At 38.4% G+C, this 18154-nt stretch overlaps 1 protein-coding gene across 3 annotated transcripts in view; it reads left to right on the plus strand.

Annotated features, from left to right (window-relative positions):
- Positions 1–1209: 1209 nt before the first annotated feature.
- The window catches only part of CUL4B (cullin 4B), a 34607-nt gene continuing 17662 nt past the window's right edge, over positions 1210–18154 (plus strand). Inside the window, exons 1-7 of one of the 3 annotated variants that reach the window (XM_012475544.2) lie at positions 1210–1305; positions 2058–2600; positions 4644–4759; positions 15531–15634; positions 16152–16221; positions 17063–17136; positions 17936–18098. In XM_012475544.2, coding sequence (XP_012330967.1) covers positions 1278–1305; positions 2058–2600; positions 4644–4759; positions 15531–15634; positions 16152–16221; positions 17063–17136; positions 17936–18098 — 1098 coding nt within the window. In that variant the 5' untranslated portion in view covers positions 1210–1277. Of the gene's footprint in view, positions 1306–1469; positions 1489–2057; positions 2601–4643; positions 4760–15530; positions 15635–16151; positions 16222–17062; positions 17137–17935; positions 18099–18154 lie in introns of those variants that run through there. The other 2 variants (XM_012475551.2, XM_012475560.2) reach the window with 2 other exon arrangements.

The following is an 18154-nucleotide window of genomic DNA, read 5'->3' on the forward strand; positions in this document are numbered from 1 at the left end:
TTTGGCAACTCCCACTTTGAGACACAGCGTCAACATAATCTCTGTAGAATTCTTCCTGACTATTCCAGATTTCCCCCAGATTTCTTGTTTTGCCTATTCTGACAGCACTTTGTAGATTTGTTATAGTATTGTTATGGAAATTAGCTTTGAAACTATCTTCCCCTACTGGCTTCTCAAGGGCAGAGACCTTGCATTGTGCCTTACCATACATGCTCACTGAATGCTTCTGCAGTTAGCATGATCAACAGGTTGGCAAATTGAGTTTTATTTGACATGGTGTTACCTCCCTCTGAGAATGCCTCAAGGTTAAGTAAAAACACACAACAGGGAATTTACAAGGTTTATTGTTGCTAATTTAACCAAATTTAAAGATTTTAAAAATCAGTAATCAAATTTAAAGCGTGAGCTCATGAAACACATTGGTAGAGGACATTGACTTTTGCCGATATTGTTCTAAAATGTTTCTCCTTTGGGACAGCGTGTAAGCTGAGATTTGGCAAAAAGAGGAAGTGGGTCTTAGCTTTGTTTGGTCTATAAATTACTGAGTTAAGGACTGATGGAGTCGGGGTTAGGACGGTCTGAGCATAGTGCTGGGTGGGTGAGGGGTTAGTTACGTTCCTATTTCTTCACCTTAGAATGCACCCTTAATTTGGCCAGCCAGCTTAGAAAATGCTCCTGGTAGGAAGGTAAAAGGATTTACAGCTACAAGAATGAGAACGGCATCAAAACTCAGGCCTGATTCAGCCTTGGGTCTGTGGTGCCTTAAGATAAGAGAGAAACAATTAATAGCGGCACCGAATCAAAAAGTCCTTTTCTTCCTATCTTAGCTCTTTTTCTTCTCCTTTCCTATGTTAACATCGTGACATTCCTCTCCAGCAACGGGCATAATCGCATGATTATGTTTTCCTCTATTTAAGGTTACTCCCCTAGCCTTGCGACCACTCCTTATTCTTTTATCTCTTTCAAAGTTTCCATTCTCCCGTACACTGACGTTTTATTCCGTCCCTCCCTCTCTCCTCCTCTTCCTTCACCTCCGTTTTCCCAGCTACCTCACTCCGCCCCTCGCCGTCACTACCCTCCCTCCCCCTCAGACTCCTTCCCGCTCCTTCTCTCGCCACCCCCCACCCCCTCGCCTCAGAAAGCTCCAATCAGTAGCTCCGAAGGTGTCTCGAAGGCCCGCCCCCTCCTCCCTACCACTTTTCTTCCCCCCCATTTCTCCCTCCCCCACCCCCCCAACTCAAGTCCTGCGGACCTGGGGGCTTCGGGATCTGGGCGCTATGAAAAGTGTCTGCCCGGTCACTTCCGGTAAGGGCGCAGCGGCGCGAAGCTTCCCGCGGGACCGTTAAGGAGGGAGTGGGAGTTCCCGGTGGGCCAGGGAAGGAAGGCGCTGACAGGAACGGGGAGCGAGAAGAGGAGCGGGAGCAGGAGCGAACTAGCGCGAGCGTCTAGGGCGCTTCAGCCGCCCCTTTCCCGCCGCCCCCCCAATGAGTGAGCTCCCCCGCCCCCCGGGCGGCTGCAGCGCTTCCTTCACCCCCACTCCCAGAGATTGACACCGCCCCTCCCTCGGCTCCGCGTGACCGGAAATAGCGCCATCTTTAGCCTCTTGTGCTATTGACAATAACAAGCCCCGGTTCTTTCCCCCTCCCCCTTCCTCCCAACCACAGCCTCTCGCCTCTCCCCTCCCAGGGAGAGGGAGAAAAGGAGGAGGAGCTGCAGCCTCACAGACTCGCTGAGTCGCTCCCGCAGAAAGGGGGGAGAGAGATCGAAAAGCAGGGGAGGGGGACGGCACGGCCGTTTACCTGTCTGCCTCCTCATTCGCTCTCCCCCCTCGTTCTGCTCGCTCCTGGTGTCAGCCTACCCGCCTTCCCAAACCCTCCCATTCCCCCGGTGTAGCCCTCCCTTCACTTTCCTTCTCGTCCTCTGTGTTTCTCCTCTCTTCTTTCTTCCCTTCCCCCTCTAGCATTGCCACCTTCTCTCCTACACGCACGCAGGCATATAAACGTAGGTTTTTGATGCTCCTCTGCCTGTTGACCCCGCTATTTTCATGTTTCCAACAGGTTTTTCTTCCCCCAGTCCCTCAGCTGCTGCTGCTGCTCAGGAGGTCAGATCTGCCACTGATGGTAATACCAGCACCACTCCGCCCACCTCTGCCAAGAAGAGAAAGTTAAACAGCAGCAGCAGTAGCGGCAGTAACAGTAGTAACGAGAGAGAAGACTTTGATTCCACCTCTTCCTCCTCTTCCACTCCTCCTTTACAACCCAGGGATTCGGCATCCCCTTCAACCTCGTCCTTCTGCCTGGGGGTTTCAGTGGCTGCTTCCAGCCACGTACCGGTACAGAAGAAGCTGCGTTTTGAAGACACCCTGGAGTTTGTAGGGTTTGATGCGAAGATGGCTGAGGAATCCTCCTCCTCCTCCTCCTCATCTTCACCAACTGCTGCAACATCTCAGCAGCAGCAACTTAAAAATAAGAGTATATTAATCTCTTCTGTGGCTTCGGTGCATCATGCAAACGGCCTAGCCAAATCTTCTACCACCGTCTCTAGCTTTGCTAACAGCAAGCCTGGCTCTGCTAAGAAGTTAGTGATCAAGAACTTTAAAGGTAACCAAGGCCAAAATCCATAATCACCTACTAAGGATTTGACACTCGAGGGGTCACGTGCTCTATTTATGTTAATATATTAAACAGTTTGGAGGTGGCCTAATGTTCTATGCATAATCAATGAGGTGGAGGGGAGGTCCTTTTTTGGTGGAGGGTTCATTTTCCGGGGGTGGTTAGGATCCTTGTGCTGAAGCATACACCGGGTGTTTCTGTGCAGTATTTTGAGGTCTTTCTCAACCTATTGTATTTAATCTGTTATTCCTTATAACATTGACAATCAGTATGATTGATCCGGATTTTACAGGTGAGAAATTTGTATTCTAAAGAGGTTTATTTATTTCAGGTGCATAGCAAGCCTTGGCACTGCTGGGATTTTTATTTTTATGCTTCAGTAGGCCACATTATCTAGTGCCTAGAAATGCAGGTAGCAATGGTGATCTTTTAATGCTCAAATAAAATTTAGAATTAGATTTATACTGTATTCATGAAACTCATTTGGAAGCAATATTTGGAGAACAATTTATTTATGTTCTCTGCATTTCTTTCCAAAGGTAGGGTTTGGAAGTGAAAAACACTGGGTATACACAGAAGTAGTAACTCTGTGTACCACTAGTCTAAAGATAGGAACAATAACTACATTTATTTTTTCCATCACTAAAATGGATTTTAAAGTATCGACGTGCAGCTCTTAGGAAAATTTGTTCAGACTGTGTTTGAGATATGTGATGGAGAGGATTATAAATGCATTGATGCAAATATAGAATCAGCAATTTTTAAAAATGTATTTGAGCTGAATTAATTTTTATCTGTTGAATATGTTTCTGTTTTTCTGACTTACTTTTCAACACCCTTAACTGCCAGGTAATCAGTGCTTACAATGTTCATTAAAAATAGAAGTAAATGAATGAACTTAAGTAATATATATGAGATAAGTGCTTTGTGGCTAAATATTAGTATTGAGAAGATTAGGTTCTCTATGCTCGTGTTTCCAACATTGTGTGGAAATCAGGAATATGCTTTATTTTGTCTCAAGCAGATGGCTATGGTGTTGTCTATTTTTAACCCTTTCTTTTTTATACCACTACCTTCCCATACCCAGGCTCTCAGTTTCTGATTTAATCGTAGAGCTTTCTGAAGTTGATATGAATTGTAATTGACTAACATGTTCATTATTTCACTTAAAAATATATGGATTTAATAGCCAAAGGTTTTTAAAGAAATGAGTAATGATCCTGATTGCATTTGCAAATTTGTTTCAGAGATTTTTTTTTTTCCTCTCCTTCCTAAAATAATGGCACATTATTAAGGCATTTGGTTGGTCCGATTAAACTTTTCTTCCCCTGCTCATTGCTAGTCAATGAAGTTTAAAGCCTACAGTAAGATGTTTCTTTCTATTCTGAAAATGCAGCTATTTTCTGGAGTTATTTGGATGTTTCAATCTTTAAAAATTTCACCGTGATCATAAATGTTAAGATGTATATATTTCTGTAGATGTTGCATAAATTTGGGGGTCAAACGGACATGAATTAGAATCCCAGCTTTGCCATTGACTAGCTATGATGACCTTGGGCAAGCTTACTAAATGAGTTCCAGCCTCAGTTTCCTCGGTTGTAAAATAGATTCCTCAGGGTAGTGTTGGGAAGATTAAGAGGTTTATAAAATACTTTACACATAGACATAATTTTAAGTCTCAGGTTAAAAATTCATGTCGACTTAGGTTTTACACATGATGAAATAAGATCAGGATTGTTGTTTTTTATGGTCATTCTTGAATTTTTATTTTTTTGAAGCAATACAATCAATAGGAGAAAAACCTCACCTTCAGTTTTAATAGGTGAGTCAAAATGACTTAAACAGTATTATGGCATTTCAAATTTTATTCTTTATATTAAGCTTAAATACAGTGGTTACTTTAATGATTAGGTGTAATAGTTATATAGATCACAATTTACCCTAAAAATAGTAATACTATTGTATTTTATGGATCTTTGGTTACTATATCTGACATAGTATTCTGATACCAACCTTTTACATATCATCTAGATAAGCCTAAGTTACCAGAAAACTACACAGATGAAACCTGGCAAAAACTGAAAGAAGCAGTGGAAGCTATTCAGAATAGTACTTCAATTAAGTATAATTTAGAAGAACTCTACCAGGTATGTATTAATATGGATAACCAGATTTGATTACCATAAATTGAGGTGGAATGTATGTGGATTTTGCTTTCCAAAATAGGTTCTTAAGTAGACTTTTGGTTCCCTTCTAATTTTAGTTTCTCCATTATTTGATGAACTCTATTATTAGACCACATATTCTCACAGAAACTATGGATACAGTCATACCAGTATAAGTTGTGCTTGTCTTTGACCGTTCTGATTAGGAATTACATTTACGTGTACCTTGGTATAATAGAAATTCTACCTATAATGAAATCTTATAGCATGGATCCGAAAGATGATTTCTAGTGACATGTCATTCTAGTGTGATAATTCTTTTTTTTTTTTTTTTTTTTGAGACGGAGTCTCTCGCTGTGGCCCAGGCTGGAGTGCAATGCTGTGATCTCTGCTCACTGCAACCTCCGCCTCCTGGGTTCAAGTGATTCTCTTGCTTCAGTCTCCCGAGTAGCTGGGATTGCAGATGCGTGCCACCACACCTGCCTATTTTTTTTTTTTTTTTTTGTACTTTTAGTTAGAGACGGGGTTTCATCATGTTAGCCAGAATGGTCTCAATCGCCTGACCTCGTGATCTGCCTGCCTTGGCCTCCCAAACTGCTGGGATTACAGGAGTGAGCCACTGCACCAGGCCAATAATTCTTTCTTAGGAAAGGCCTCAAGACATGCAGATATTATTCATATCATTTATTCTACCTTCTTCTTAATAGTAGACATTTCTTTTTTCTTGCTCTTTATGTTTTTCTTATATCCTGGGCTACAAGACACACCTTAGCCCAGAAATGAGCAGCAGTTTGTAGTCCAGCAGCTTAGTTTGAGGTTCAGATTCTTTACTTAGCAAATGGGTCCTTACTGAAATGTTTAACTTAAATGTAATGGTAAGTGCAGTTACTAAAGGCAGTCTCTTGCTACCAAGAATTTTTTCCCTACTGTGTATTTGACACACAACTAATTCAAGAAGTTACTTTCCAGCCTTCAGCCCCGAATGCTGTCAGCCTCTGAGGCTCTCAGCTCAGAAGGCTGTTGGCCCTAAAAAAATAAATAAATAAATAAAATTAAAAAATAAAGAAGTTACTTTCCATTAGAGTGTCAGGGATTTGGTGTTAAAAGATACTTCAGAGTACAATAGCTTGAATTTTTGTATTGATGAATACCTTATAAGAAATGATGTTGGTTCAATTTATCAGTATTTGTTTATTTTAGTTGCAGAGCTAGTATGGTGATGGGCAAATCCTGGATTAGGAGTCAGAAGATGGGTTTGGGATCTAGTTTTGACTGCTGTTACCCTCGTAATCTTGGGCAAGGTACTAAACCCCTCTCAGTTTTTTTCCTGTTTTTCTAAGAGATGGAGGTCTTGCTATGTTGCCCAGCTGGTCCTGAACTCCTGGGCTACAGCAATCTTCTTGCCTCAACCTCCCGAGGTCCTGAGATTACAGGCATGAGCCAACACACCCAGCCACCCTTCTCAGTTTAAATTTCATCCTGTCTAAAGTAGAAGAAATAATATTTGCCTTACCTCTCTCACAAGGTTGCTTATAAGCATCAAATAAGATATTTGTGGAAAACATCTCCAGGCGTTATAATCTTACAAATATAAGATGATATCACTAGTCAAACTTTTTCACAAGCCACAGTATAGCTTCTTCACTTGTTGTGTATCAATTGAGATCACCAGTTTCTGTTGCTGTGAAAATTAGTCAGCAATACATAGTAATAATGCCGTGTAATATTATAAGCATTATAATGCTGTGTAAATGTCAGCTAGTAGTTGTAGTACTAAGCTATTAAGAATAAGCCCATTTCGTTTTGCTCCTTTGGCATAGTATATATGTGGCTTCTAAGATGTACAACAATAAAAGTCAAAATATGAAACCAGACTTGGAAAGGCCTTAAGAGAGCATGGTTCAATTTTTTTTTTTATGGTGTATGTGACAGCCTGCAAAGGGGATTTATCTTACAGTATCTCATATATGCATTTCAGAAACCCTTTCTGGAGTACGTAGGGTAGTAGTTATTATCCCCACTTTTTTTTTTTTTTTGAGATGGAGTCTCACTGTCGCTCAGGCTGGAGTGCAGTGGCGCCATCTCAGGTCACTGCAACCTCCGCTGCCCGGGCTTAAGTGATGCTCTTGCCTCAGCTTCCTGAGTAGGTGGGATTACAGGTGCCTGCCACCATGCCCTGCTAATTTTTATATTTTTAGTAAGGACAGCATTTCACCATGCTGGCCAAGCTGGTCTCAAACTCCTGACCTCAAGTGATTCACCCACCTTCACCTTTCACAGTGCTGGGATTACAAGTGTAAGCCACCATGCCTGTCCTATTCCCACTTTATTGATGAGGAGACTGAGTCTCAGAGAAGTTGAATAACCTGCACAGAGTCACATACTGGCAGAGCAGGGGCAACTCAACCTGCGATGCTGGATTTCTAGTTCAGTGCGCTTTTACTGCTGTACCAGCTCACTAATACACCCTGGTACTTGAATACCACTGTGCTACAGTGTTTGAAGCAATTAAATTGTTTTACTTTAGGAAAAAGCTCTTTATCATTGAAAGTGTTTTTATCTGTGCATGTATATAAGTGGTGTTTATTTGGATAGTATATGGTGTTTATTTGGGTATGCTGGTATATAGCATATTTAATTTCAATGTGTTATTTTATATATTCCATATTTATAACAAATGTTTATTGTAGTTGTTAATGAACCCTATTTACTTTACCTTGAATATTTTTGATTTGAAAATATTTTTCCTGATACATTGATTCTGTTAAATTTTTTTATTTCAAGAGCATAGAGCTTGCATCTTTTGTTTTTGTTTTCTTGTACTTTGTAAATTTTACCTGCTGTTGTTCAGTTGCATTTCTTTAACCTAGTCACAAGTCTTATAACTTCACTGTTTGCATTTTTCTTAATACCTTACTGCTTTTGCTATAATGAATTCAAAAGCATTGGTTTTTAGCTCTTTTATAGTTTTTGACCTTAATTTTATAAATGCTCCTTTGGATTGTTCTCAGAAAGATTATTTTGAGCTGTTCAAGTTCAAAAAGGAGAATAAAGGAGGTTAAGCTATTTCATATAATCTGGACTTCAGGTGCTTGTTTGATTTTGACTCGTTGAAATGTAATTAGAAGTACTCTCTCAATCTACCTGAGTGGGAAATTAGAAAAGAAGAAAAAATACTCTCCTGAAATTGGAATAATAGGGAAATATATAGTTATACAGAAGTTCTCCAAACCCCTGTCCCACCCTTTTTCTCTGAATTAAACACTTACTGGCATATATCTACTCAGAACTTACTTCTGCATGAAAAAACATTTTGCTTTAAAGCTTTAAGTATGGAAGTCCCTAGTGTTGCATGTACTGCCTACTAAGTTTTTAATTTCTATAAAAGAACATGCTGTTCTTAGTACACTTGCAATAAGCAAACATTGTCTTTTTAAAGTAATTTTAAATGAGAATTTGACCTGAGTTTTAAAATTATCTTTCCTTGGCAACCTTGATATCCTGTGGGTGTGAGGCAATGATTAATGTTTTCATTTGACTTTTTTGTTTGCTTGCTTGCTTGTTTTTGATTGACTACAAATAAGACTGATTAAATGCACTGACTTTTGAGTTGTTCAGCCTGCCTTAGGTTACAGATCTGTGACTCATCATATGACTTCTGGCGAGTTACTTCTCTAAGTCTTGGTTTCCTCATTTACAAGATGGTGAGACTAACCACTACCTATATGGCAAGGTTTTTTTACACGTAAATGAAATACTGCAAAAAAGTAATTATCACAGTCCTTGCTATATATTGGTATGTGTCGTCAATCATAGTTTGAGTCTTTAGAAAATAAATCTTTATTTAAAAATTACGTTTTATTTTAGAGATCTGAAGCCACACATTTTTAAATTCTAAATCTACACTGGGCCAGAACAACTGGCTGATAAATAGATTACATTCCAATTGTGCTTCAGCAGACACCATTAGTGAAATTGAAAAAATAATAGAAAAAGACAGAAAATCTCTAGGAATAGTATCCCTCTATGCTTATAAAGAATGTGTCCTGTTTTCACGTGGTATCTTAAAGTTGGAATTTTTGTTTTGGTGTGAGTTTTTTTTTTTTAACTATTAATAAGTAATATTTTAAATAGGATTATTTTCATAATCCTATTCTGAGCTCATGCTGCAGTGTTTTATTTATTTATTTTTAAATAGAGATATGGGGGGGGGGCGGTCTTACTATGTTGCCCGGGCTGTTCTCGAACTCGTGGCCTCAAGCAGTCATCCCCACCTTGGCCTCTCAAAGTGCCAGGCTTACCCCGGCCTAGTACAGTATTTTAAGATCAGCTACCTTTTTTGGAGATGCTGGAAGTTTGTACAGGAGAGTGTAACATTTATCTTTACTATAAATCTCTAGCTGTTTTTAAAGTCAAGCCTAGTCCATACTTCAATTATGATGAAAATGATTTTATTTATTATTAATAATGGAAACTCTGGTTTTCTTTTTGTGAAATAAACCGTAAATAATGAACCTTTCTATTAATGACTCATTTATAGAGTAGATGACCACAGGACTAGAAGCAAATAGAATAGGTTATTACCCATTGTAAAATCTGGTTGCTTAAGCAGTCAGTGGTTATAAGAAAGCAGTTAGATTCTTAGCAGTGTTGATGACTAGCTGTTGGATTCTGTGTAACTTTTGTTACCCTATAGATATCTTAAAGCTTACTCTATTATGTATTTCTCTTTTTACTGAATCGTTAATCAGTACTATTGTTGCTGTTTATTTTATTTTATTTTATTTTATTTTTTTAAAAGATGGGGTTTCACCGTGATGGCCAGGCTCGTCTTGAACTCCTGACCTCAGGTGATCCACCCACCTCGGCCTCCCAAAGTGCTAGGATTACAGTCGTGAGCCACCGCGCCCAGCCCTGTTGTTGCTGTTTTTTAAAATGTGCAATTAAAATTCTACTCTTAGTTGTTTTGAGATATACAATAGATTATTAAATACTAAGATTTTTAAAAATGTGCACTTAAAAATTCTTAGCCTTTCATAATTTTCATTCTTTTTTAAACCCCATTCACTAGAAATAAAAAGAAAAGTGTAAGTTTCATTGTATAGTTGGTTTTCGTTAAACAGATTCTTAGTTTTTGAATATTTAGAGTATCTTAGCCATTTTTACTTGACATAAAAGGAGATAATGTAGATCTTATTGCTATATCAGTTGTTGAAAAGTTTTGTTTTGTGCTTTACTTACTATCTCTAAACATAGCTTGAAAAATAAGATTCCACTCTATAGATCAGTGACCAGAGTTCAACATCCTGGTGGTAATTCAGTATCTTTTTTATTGTCTGTTGTTCAGTAAACATTCGCATATGTCATTTGCTACTAATTTATATATATTTTTGGAGTGTTTTTTTTTTTTTTTTTCCAGACATTGTTTTTAGCTTATCCTTGTGAAGATACACAAACACATTTTTTATGTATCCTGTGGATTTTGGAGGGGAAGACCTGGGATTTGGAAGAATAAGGGTTAAAAGCTTGCTAGAATGTCTGTATTTTATACCTTAGTTCCTTCAAAGGATTTAAGGCATCATATTTACTAGTAATTAGTGGAAGCTTAAGTTAAAAGATAGTTTTATTTAAAAGACTTGTCAGGCCAGGTGCGGTGGCTCACACCTGTAATCTCAGCATTTTGGGAGGCCAAGGTGGGCAGATCACCTGAGGTCAGGAGTTCAAGACCAGCCTGGCCAACATGGTAAAACCCCATCACTACCAAAAATACAAAATTTAGCCAGGCATGGTGGTGCGCGCCTGTAATCCCAGCTACTGGGAAGGTTGAGGCACGAGAATTGCTTGAACCCAGGAGGCAGAGGTTGCAGTGAGCTGAGATCGCAGCATTGCAGTCCAGCCTGGGTGACAGAGCAAGAATCAGGTCTTAAAAGAAAAAAAAGAGACTTGTAAAGTTATCTAGAATCTATTTATTACAAATAGTAATAATTACGCTATTGAACTTCCAGGTTTTATTAGTATAAATAATAAATACTAATATGTAAAAATACATAAATGATAAATACATATTTAAAATAATATATTTTTAAAAGTACTTTCAAAGATCTAGAGTAAAATAGAGCTTATCTCAAATACCTTCTTATTCCTGTTTCCATCCCAGCACATAATAGGATGAAGAGTACTTAGTAAACAATCATTCCTTGTTCAGTCCATGACTGCTTACTGTGTCCAAAACTGGACTGATATCTTGGGGTTATGGAGAGCACTTAGTACTTGTGAGAGAGCATAAGTACCCTACTTATGTTCTAATAGATCCATGAAATTAATAGTTCATGACCAGCATTTTTTTAAAATAAATAAAGTAGCAAATATCAGAATGCATCACACAGAGTAATGATGTATAGGTTCATGAAGATTTTAATTACATAAATTTATGTACAATGGATTGTGACATAAGATAAATTTCCTACTGTGGCTTTGGGTCAAAACATTTTGGGAACCACTGTTTTAGAGACACCACTCCAAATCTTGCTCAAAAGTGAGAAAAGTGGACTACTCAGATCACAGGATGTGTAAAAGGTTATAATCAGGGGCGGCCAAGGTGGCTCACACTTGTAATCCCAGCACTTTGGGAGGCTGAGGTAGGCAGGGCACTTGAGATCAGGAGTTTGAGACTAGCCTGGCCAACATGGTTAAACCCCATCTCTACTAAAAATACAAAAAACAAAAAACTAGCTGAACATGGTGGTGCATGACTGTAATCCCAGCTACTTGGGAGACTGAAGCAGGAGAACCACTTGAACCTGGGAAGCAGAGGTGGCAGTAAGCCAAGATTACACTCCAACCTGGGCGACAGAGCAAGACTGTCTCAAAAAAAAAAAAAGTTGTAATCAGACATGAGACGAAAATGGTAAGATTGGCCTAGAACGCCACCCTAAAAAGTGTGGTGGTGGGGAAGTTAGAAAGGCTTTCATTGGGGAAGGCAAGTATTTAAGTTTTTTGAATACCTAATATATTCCTCTGGTTCAAAGCCCCAGAAGTATTGCAGAGCATATAGTGAAAAGCTTCACTTCCACCCCATCCTCCAACCCCCTCGTTAGTTCTCCTTGTGACAGACGTTATTAATTTTTTGGGTATCTTTCCAGAGATGTTTTATATATGTAAAAACAACTGTGTATGTTTTTATTTTGCCCCTTTTTTACATAAATGATAGCAGACCATGTACCACATAATTCTGGTTTTTTTTGTTTGTTTGTTTATACCTGTGATTGCTCCATCACAGTACAGGAAAAGCTTGATGGAAAGTTGTTGAGGAAGGAAAATCACTAGATCTGATCTGTAGGTTAAGCAGTCAAGGCTAAATTAGAAAAACAGAATGTTCCCTTTGAACTTGACCTCAAAACTCACTTTAGATGCTGCTCCCTTTCTTAAAGTTCTTAAACCACCCTCCAGCTGAACACAGGTGAGGCTGTGTGTTATAAAGCCCAGCTTAATTCTCGATTTCTCACTATTTCCACTACCTTTTATCTGTTTCCCGCTGGGTCTTCGGAACTCTCTCCCTTTGCTTCTTCCCAGGAAGGGTTTTCTGACTTGCCCTCCCCTAAATGCTGGGTTAGGGGCCTCATCTCTCTACTTAGCCTTATCATAGCATCTAGCACACTCAATTGTAATTACATGTTTTCTAGCAACTTTTGTCATACTAGAAGCCCTTCCTACGTGCAGGACACATTGCTAGAGTTTTTTTGAATACTTAATGTATTCACTTGGTTCAAAGCTCAAAAGGTGTTAAGGAACTTATAGATAGATGACCATACAATCTGTCATTAAGGGGTCAGAGAGACAAGATATACACATAAAAAGATAAGTAGTATTGTGTAAGAAGTATCCAGTGGTTGGAGGGAGATAAATAGTATTGACTCAATGACAAGTCAGTATGGTAAGATGGGTGCAAGTGCCATGTGAGTCACTGGTAGCTGAGGCAAGTAGGAACTTAGTGGAAGGAGTGGGACCTAATTGATTAGTAAGAGAATATGGTATCTTGTGTGAAAAGATAAGTAGATGTGTAGAGAACTGTTTTATGTGAGAAAGGAACATAGCAGAAGGAAATGGGATAAATAAGACTTAGAAAAGTACTGGAAATGGGAAATGTGGAAAGATGAAGTACTCACTAAGTCATATGACAGAATCTAAGCAGAGATATAAATGTGAGTCATTCAAAAGGAATGGTAAGATACAATGAGAGAAATACTAAAGGAGGAAGGAGGCCAGTCCACAGAGGACCTGTGTGAACAGAGAGGCACATGAAATAAAGGTAAATTTCCTTAGGCATTTGTGACCTAGCCCCAGGTCACATGAGAAGTGGGCAGGCCAGCAGAGTCTCAGCCTTATTCCTCCATAACTGCTCAATCTAATTGGCCTGCCGTTTCCCGATGAGGTGTGGTGACTTCTCTCTTGTGGTGTAAGAGGTTTCCTTTAAGCTTTCTTTTCTTCATGTTTTTTGAGATGACGTTTCGCGCTATTGCCGGGCTGGGATGTAATGGTGTGATCTCGGCTCACTGCAACCTCTGGCTCCCAGGTTCACACAATTCTCTTGCCTCAGCCTCCCGAGTAGCTGGGGTTACAGGTGCACACCACCACACCCGGCTAATTTTTGTATTTTTAGTAGAGGTGGGGTTTGACTATGTTGGCCAGACTGGTCTCAAACTCCTGAACTCGTGTTTGTCATCCTCTGCCTCCCAAAGTGTTGGAATTACAGGTGTGAGCCACCGCGCCAGGCCAAGTGTTCTTTTCATTTGCTAATTTATTTACTGGACCTGCATATTGGGAATGTGACTTCTAACTACATATTTAGAAAATTCCACTCTAACCCACAGAATTTGGATGCCCCCCTGCAGAGTCCATTTTAATGGAATTTTTTTCTTCTGTTGTGGTTAGAAAGGAATTCTAGTACTCTATTTAAGTTATTACCGCTTAGAATTGTAGATTATATCAGAGTTTTCTTCCCATGCCTGTTGTTTTAAATTTGAAAGTCTTTGATATATACATAACAAGAAACTTACTGAAATCTGAAGGTCATCCTTCTGGAATCTGAGTATAAAAGAAGACCAATTCAGTTATTAGAATGAAGTAAAAATGCAGTCATTTCTTTTGTAATTGGTGTCAATTCAGTTGTACAAATGTTATTTATTTTTTTGAGACGGAGTCTCACTCTGTCGCCCAGGCTGGAGTGCAGTGGCATGATCTCGGCTCACTGCAACCTCTGCCTCCTGGGTTCAAGTGATTCTCCTGACTCAGCCTCCTGAGTAGCTGGGATTACAGGCATGCACCACCACACCCGGCTAATTTTTGTATTTTTAGTAGAGACGGGGATTCACCATGGTCAGGCTGGTCTTGAACTCGTGACCTTGTGATCTGCCCACCTCGGCCCCCCAAAGTGCTGGGATTACAGGCATGAGTCACCACGCCTGGGCACAAATTTTAAAATCTATATTTAACTATTGTTAAGCTGAAATGTTGGCAAAAATTTCTTGGTATTATATCATACTCATTATCATACTGTTAGCAGTAATTTCTGCTTTGTTCTGTTCAGGAAAACCTAAGAAAGTTTAAGTAAATCTTAATTCAGTTGTAGTAGGACTGCCTGACCCATTTGATACATAAACAATTGGTGAAATTCTTTTTTAAACCCAAAATGAAGCTCTGCTTGTGAAAATGATGAGCATTTTAAACAACAAGACAGCTTTTTTATTTTTGAGACAAGGCCTCGCTTTTTCCCCAGGCTGGAGTGCAGTGGCATGATCATGGTTCATTCTAACCTTAAAATCCTGGGCTCAAGTGATCCTCCTGCCTCAGCCTCCTGAATAGCTGGGACTACAGGTGCACACCACTATGCTCAACTAATTTTTAATTTTTTTGTAGAGATGGGGTCTTGCTTTCTTGCTATATTAGGCTTCTCTTATAAGGACAGAACTACAGAACTAGTAGGAGATGTATATATAAAGGAGAGTTTATTAAGCATTAACTTACACTATCACAAGGTCGCACAATAGGCTGTCTGCAAGCTGAAGAGAGCCAGTCTGAGTCCCAAAACTGAAGACCTTGCAGTCCAACGTTTGAGGGCAGAAAGCATCCAGCACAGGAGAAAAATGTAGGCTGGGAGGTTAGGCCTGTCTCTCCTTTTCACGTTTTTCTGCCTGCTTTATATTCACTGGAAACTGATGAGATTATACCCACCAGGTTAAGGATGGATCTGCCTTCCCCAGCCCACTGACTCAAATGTTAATCTCTTTTGGCAACACCCACACAGACACACCCAGGATCAGTACTTTGTATCCTTCAATATTAACCATCACAGTTGCCTAGGCTGTTCTTGAACTCCTAGCCAAGCAGTCCTCTCACCTTGGCCTCCCAAAGTGTTAGGATTATAGGTATGAGCCACTGCACACAGCCCAAGTAGCATTTTCTTTGAGCATCATGTTGGCATTCAAAAAGTTTCAGATTTTTGAGCATTTTGGATTTCAGATTTTTGGATTAGAGATGTTCAACCTGTAATTTGTTCTTTTTTGATACAGTATATTGGTTATGAAAAAGTTTGCCACTCACATTGATATATTTTGTTTTACCTTGTGTCTTAAGTGGATGAATAACCCTTTTTAATAAGCTGATGTGATAGAAATATCAAATTAATAAGAATCTGATATAAATAGTTGAGAAATCCTTCATCCTCTCCTCAAGAAAGTATGTGTTTAATTTGCAGGCTGTAGAAAATCTCTGTTCTTACAAGATTTCTGCAAACTTGTACAAACAGCTGAGACAGATCTGTGAAGATCACATCAAAGCACAGATTCATCAATTCAGAGAATATCCTTTTTAAAACAAAAAATCTTAAGTAGTTTTGTCTTCCTCTCCGTCCCTACCCCTCACTATTTAACCCAGGTTGAAGTAGAATGCCTGTGTTTTGTAGGTTTGATATTTTTTGTGCCTTGTGTTTTTTGAGAAAGAAGAAATACATTTTGACTTTTCAGCCTTAATTCGTGTCCCGAACTACATGTGGTATTCATGTAAATATGATGTCCTTATGTCTTTACCCTTTTTGTCCTAATAGATTTCTACTTGAGGAAAAATAATCTAAGGGAAATCATAAACTGAAAACATGAGGTTCAATTATGTCTAAGACTTGTTTTTAAAGGTGTTTTTTAGTATAATCCACTTTTTTTTCCTTTTACAAATAAAGAAATAGCACTTTGGTCCATAATAAAGTTCCATTTGGTTTCATTTAGTATACAAGGTATTCATATTTAAGACCAATGTGCTGTCTGTCACATGGCACATATTACTTGTACTAAATGCTTTAAAATATCCTTAACATATGTTTCAGGGATTCATTGGATAGTGTTCTTTTTCTAAAAAAGATTGATAGATGCTGGCAAAACCATTGCAGACAAATGGTAAGCTGGAAAAGGTATTATATTTCAGTTAAATGCTGTATTAATAGTTAAAAACATTTCTTCAAATGCAGGAATGTTAATTTTTAAAACTTAGCAATAGGGAGATTGCTTCAATATCTGTTCCTTTTCTATATTGGAAACTAGTTTTGGTTGAGTTTTCTATTTTAAAACCACATGTTATAGGTAAACTTGCATTTCAGAATGACTCACACCTTAGGTTCATTTTTATTTTTGTCACACTTACAAAAAATGTATTTATCTCATTCATTAAAAAGCTACATTTTGTCTGTCACTCTTATTTTTTTTCTCTCTTGATGGTTTTCCTGTTCACTACTTGATTACCTGTGAAGGTGCCTGATGGTCCTTATTTTAGTTTATTCAGATGACAACCTTTTCCATTTTCCTTAATCTGGTATTAGTTTATACCTTATATTCTACAGATCAAAATCTTAAAATCCATCCTCCCCACCCCCAACCAAAAACTAAAAACCTGACATGTATAATGTAAGGCAGCTTCATTGCCTAGCACTGTGGCTAAGGAAGAATTATATGAGTGTCCCCTTGATTCCCTGTTATTTTTCAATTACTTCTCAGATAATAAGTCAGAGGGAGGGTCATTTTAAGTGCCTTCCTTTCTCGAAAACACAACAAGGATTAAGACAGTCGAATAATAAAAATGATATGGGCATATTCTCAGATAGGTGTGTTTATCTGCATATTAGATCCTAGTAATCTAATATATATACAGACAAACCCTTCAGTTTTATTCTTACTGAAAGCAAATATTTCAACTTCACAACATATAAAAATTGTTTGATTTCTTTTTTTTTTCCATTGGCAGATCATGATCAGGAGCATTTTTTTGTTTCTGGATAGAACTTACGTTCTTCAGAATTCAATGCTACCCTCCATTTGGTAAGGATGCCAGTAAAACATGTAAAGATTGTTCCAAATCATACTCAGATCTTAATTACACTAATTAAAGCGTATAAGCAATACTGTAAATATTCTAAAAATTCACATTTGGCTTCTAGACTTTCCTTTGTAGCAGTTTTATCTTCCTAATAATGTGTTGTCTTTGATAATATTGAAGATGGCTAACATTCCCTGGGCATATATTAATTTATGAAGAAGTTTTTTGTTAATCAAGGGTACTAAAGTTTGCTCTGGAATGTCTATGATTGTGATTCAGTTTGCTGCTGATCATCAAGAGTTCACTCATTTAACATTATGGAAAAGTCCATGTATACACGAAAATAGAATAGTATCATGAACTCTTCCCCCTATCATGTACCTATCATCTGCTTACAGCAATGACAGAATTCCCTGCTTCTTGAGTATTGAAACCAATTGATAAATAACCAGATAAGCTTTCGATGCCAGTACAGTGACAACTGTTTTATGTCTTTGAACTAATTTTGTCTCTTGATTTGAGCAAGAAAGAAATCCACAAAAAGAAATAATACAACAAAACTTAGTTATGGAGGAAAATAGGAATTTAGCTTCAGTTCTCGTTAAAGACAAAATGAGTTTCCTATATGCTTTAATCTAATAATGTTATTCAAAATTAAATGTGTGGATTTTATTCTTTTACAATTGCTGCTTCAAAGCCTGGGGCTATAATTAACATGGTAACCTGTGGTAAGAAGTTAAGCAAACCTCTTCAGAAGTGGTATTGTCAAGTAATTTAGATTATATGTGTTTTTTATTTTAGGGACATGGGACTGGAGTTATTTAGGGCTCATATTATAAGTGATCAGAAAGTCCAGAATAAGACAATTGATGGCATCCTCCTCTTGATTGAGAGGGAAAGGAATGGTGAAGCAATTGATAGAAGTTTACTCCGAAGCCTTTTAAGCATGCTGTCTGATTTGCAAGTAAGTTAATCACTACACATATTATACAGAGTTGATTGCTATTCCTAGTTTTTTTC

Source organism: Aotus nancymaae, unplaced genomic scaffold, assembly GCF_030222135.1.
Source record: "Aotus nancymaae isolate 86718 unplaced genomic scaffold, 86718_ANA_hifiasm-v0.15.2.pri h1tg000004l, whole genome shotgun sequence".
Classification (NCBI taxonomy): domain Eukaryota; kingdom Metazoa; phylum Chordata; class Mammalia; order Primates; family Aotidae; genus Aotus; species Aotus nancymaae.